The sequence below is a fragment of the Fonticula alba genome (genome assembly GCF_000388065.1).
Source record: "Fonticula alba strain ATCC 38817 unplaced genomic scaffold supercont2.10, whole genome shotgun sequence".
Classification (NCBI taxonomy): Eukaryota; order Rotosphaerida; family Fonticulaceae; genus Fonticula; species Fonticula alba.
In genome coordinates this window covers 525,264-528,510 of record NW_009242980.1, presented here as the reverse complement: position 1 = coordinate 528,510, position 3,247 = coordinate 525,264, and the positions used below count along the sequence as shown (strand labels likewise).

General features: G+C 76.5%; 1 protein-coding gene and 1 non-coding gene across 2 annotated transcripts in view; one reads left to right on the top strand and one right to left on the bottom strand.

The window, feature by feature from the left end:
* Positions 1 to 21: 21 nt before the first annotated feature.
* Positions 22 to 95, top strand: H696_05404. Its single transcript has one exon. It is a non-coding gene; the product is annotated as a tRNA-Val (tRNA).
* Positions 96 to 269: 174 nt separating this feature from the next.
* Positions 270 to 3,247, bottom strand: part of H696_05403 (hypothetical protein) — a gene marked incomplete at both ends in the record, with an annotated part of 4,603 nt that continues 1,625 nt past the window's right edge. Inside the window, 5 exons of the mRNA XM_009499238.1 lie at positions 270 to 486; positions 665 to 909; positions 1,046 to 1,527; positions 1,598 to 1,790; positions 1,915 to 1,991. Of these exons, the coding sequence (XP_009497513.1) occupies positions 270 to 486; positions 665 to 909; positions 1,046 to 1,527; positions 1,598 to 1,790; positions 1,915 to 1,991 (1,214 nt within the window). The remainder of the gene's footprint in view (positions 487 to 664; positions 910 to 1,045; positions 1,528 to 1,597; positions 1,791 to 1,914; positions 1,992 to 3,247) is intronic.

The following is a 3,247-nucleotide window of genomic DNA, read 5'->3' as shown; positions in this document are numbered from 1 at the left end:
CGGCCGGGTCCCATCCGCCGCGTCCGAATGATGTAGATGGTTATCATATCTGTCTAACACACAGAATGTCCCAGGTTCGAGTCCTGGTTCGGACATACCTTTTTTGCCGCGCCCGGGCCCTCCCCCCGGGGGAGCGGGCGTCTTGATGCCGGCCAATCGCCGGGTGCGGGAGCTCGGCCGAGGTGAGCAGCCGCGTTTCAGAGCGGCGGCCACCGTCGGAAGCGGCCGGCGGCGACGGGCTGCTCGCCGCCCATAGGGGGGGGGGGGGCTCAGCGCGCCGGGGGTCGAGCCGCGGCGCGATGTCCCACGGCCCCAGGCCGCGAGGCATCGGCCCGCGACAGCCTGCCGTGCTGGCTGGGGGGGAGGGGGGGGCAGTACCGGCAGCCCGGTGGCCATGCCACGGCCATGCTACCCTTGTGGGGGATGTCGCCGGGGCGCCGGCGGCAGGGCTCCCGGCTCCGCCGGCGGCGGCCCTGCGCCCGGGGCCTGGGACAGCCGCCTGCCGGTTGGCTGCGCGCTGGCCCCCCCCCTGGCCAGGCAGCAGATGCTCGGGCGATCTTGTCACGGCCGAGGGCGAGATCAGGACCCTTGGCGCCGGGAGGTGTCAGGCGGGCGCTTGTATCGGCACGGGCATGCGCCCGGCCGGCCGAGCAGTGGGACACACCGGCGCGCGGGCAGGTGTGCCAGAGCCGTGCTCTGGGCCGATGAGCGATGTCCCGACGAAGAGCCGGCCGCGCCAAGAGGGGGGGGGGCGAGGCGCGGGGGCGCCAGTGTGCCGCGCAGGCACGCGGCCACCGGGAGCCGGCCGACCGGCGGCACGCTGGAGGGCAGGGGCCCAGGCGCCAATGGGGCGTCACAGGCCCCGCCGCAGGGCGGGCCACAGGCGAGACCCGGCGCCAGAACATTGCCCTGGCACGGTGGCCGGCGTCACATTGCGCCATGCAGCACGCCCAGTGGTCCCCCCCCCCGGGGGGGGGGGGGGGGGGAGGTGTGGCCCTCCGGCAGGCCCGGTGCCCGAGGGGGCGTGCCCGGCAAGGGCCGGCACATGTCGCGGGCGGATCTGCGCCGGGGTCCGGCCCCGCGACTTCGGAAGGCCCTGGTGCGGGACCGACAGCGCGCATGCACGCCAGACCCCTCGGGCCCGGCCGGGTGTGGCGTTGTGGCCGGGGAGGCGGGGGGCGGTCGGCCAAGTGTGCTGCTGTGGCGCGGCACGGGCCCAGTCGCCGTCGGAGCCGGGTGTGGTGCTCGTGAGGGGCAGGCGCCGGGAGGTGGCTCCGGCCCGGCGCCGGGGAGGTGGCTCCGGGAGCGGGCTCCCCCGCCGGGCCGTGGCGGATGCGGGCCCGGGCCGGAGCCACGAATGTGGGACCCGGGGCACGCGTGTGCGGCCCGGCTCGGTCCCGGGCCCGGTGCCGGCGCGCAGTGGGCTCGGCCATCCGACCCCCGGGAGGGGCGAGGCCAGGCGCCGCATGTCCGCCAGGCACCGGCACGCGCCAAGGGCCCTGATCTCGGCCTCGGCTGGGTGGTGACCTGGCCCAATGTCGCTGCCCGGGCGTGGCCCGGCATGCGCCCCCCCCCCCCCCCCCCCCGCCGGATGCACGGCCGCCGGCGCCCACACCGGCGCCGGGTCCTGGGTGCTGGCGCGGGGCAAGGTCGGCCGGCGCCCCTTCGACCCGGGGAAAGAGCACCCGCCGGGCCACCTCGCCGGTGTCCGGGTGCCGCGGGTCATGGTGCCGGGCCCGCACCCGGCGGGCCGCCGTCGTGGGCATGGCCGCCGGCACGGCGCCGGTTGCCTTCCATTCCCGGTGGCCCGGGGGCGCATGGGCGCTTGTCGGCATCGGCCGGAGGGGGAGGGGCCGTCCTTGCGGCGGGGGGGCTGGCTGTGCGGCGTCCTGCGAGGGCCGAGGCCCAGCGGACGCGACGCCGGCCCACCGGGTGCCCGGGCCGGTCGTCGTGCCTCGGGCCGGGCATCCGTTGCGCCGGGGCCGGTGGTGCTGGAGCGGGAGGGGGAGGCCAGCCAGGCATGCCCGTGCCCGCGGCCGCCAATGGTGCCGACCAGAGGCGCGCGCGTGCGTGCGTGTGTGTGTGTGTGTGTGTGTGTGTGTGTGTGTGCCAGGGGATCAGAGAGAGTGAGAGCGAGAGAGTCAGAGCGAGAGAGTCAGAGCGAGAACGAGAAAGAGAGACAGAGAACGTGGGAGAGAGCGTGAGAGAGAGAGAGACAAAAAGAGGCGGAGAGAGGCGGAGAGGGCCAGAGAGCGTGGGAGAGAGCGTGGGAGAGAGAGGCAGAGCGAAGGCCATCCGCGGGGAGGCCCGTCCACCGTCTGTCGAGCCTCAGGACGCATGTGCAGGCAAGTGACGAGGGGCCACCCGTCGCGGGCGCGCGGGCGCGCCGGCTGCCTGGGCGGCGGGCACCGGCGGCCCATCTACCCAAACGGAATGCGCGGGCAACCCCGAGGCCCGGGGCCGGCACCAACCACACGGCGCCGGGGCGGGCCCCTCGCCGTGCGACAACATCCCACAGGACGGGGCCCCGGGCGAGACGACGAGGTCCCGCCGCGCGCCCCCGGCCCCCCCCGCCCGGACTGGCCCACGAGAAGGGTACCTTTCGCCCGATCGGCGCATTTCTCGGCACCCCGGCGGGCGCCTTGCCCGGGGGGGGGGGGGGGGGGGGACGGAGCGCGCATTCCCGGCCCGGGCCAGGGCCAGCGCGTGCACATGCGCTCCCCGGCGCCGGCTGCACATAACGGGCCCCTCCCCCGCGTGCGCCCCCCCCCCCTCCCCTCTCGGGGGTGTGAATGTGTGTGCGCGCGCGTGCGTGTACGTCCAGCGATGTGACAGACATCTGCGGTGCCCCTGCCGGGAGCCCAGGCATCAACCTGGCCGGCCCGGCCCCCAGGGGGGGGGGGCGGGGGGGGGCGCGCGCCCGGTCTCCCCCGTGGCGGGCGTCGTGCGGTGCCGCCCCCGGCGCCCCAGCGCCCCGCCACGCCCGAGGCCGGGGCCACAACATCGTGCAACCCCTCGGCTAATGATACCTCGGCCAAGTGCCAACCCATGGCGAGCGCCCAACTCCCGCGTGTGGGTGCCCACTCGTCGCAGCCCCCGACAGGCCTGCCAGAGGGGAGGGGGGATGATCTGCCGACACGGCCCGGCGGAGAGAAATGCCCCCGCCGCGGACTCGACCACAGGGACCGGCCTCCATGCTCCCCTCCTTCGTCCGTCCGTCCGCACGCCGTCTTCCCCCCCCCCCCCC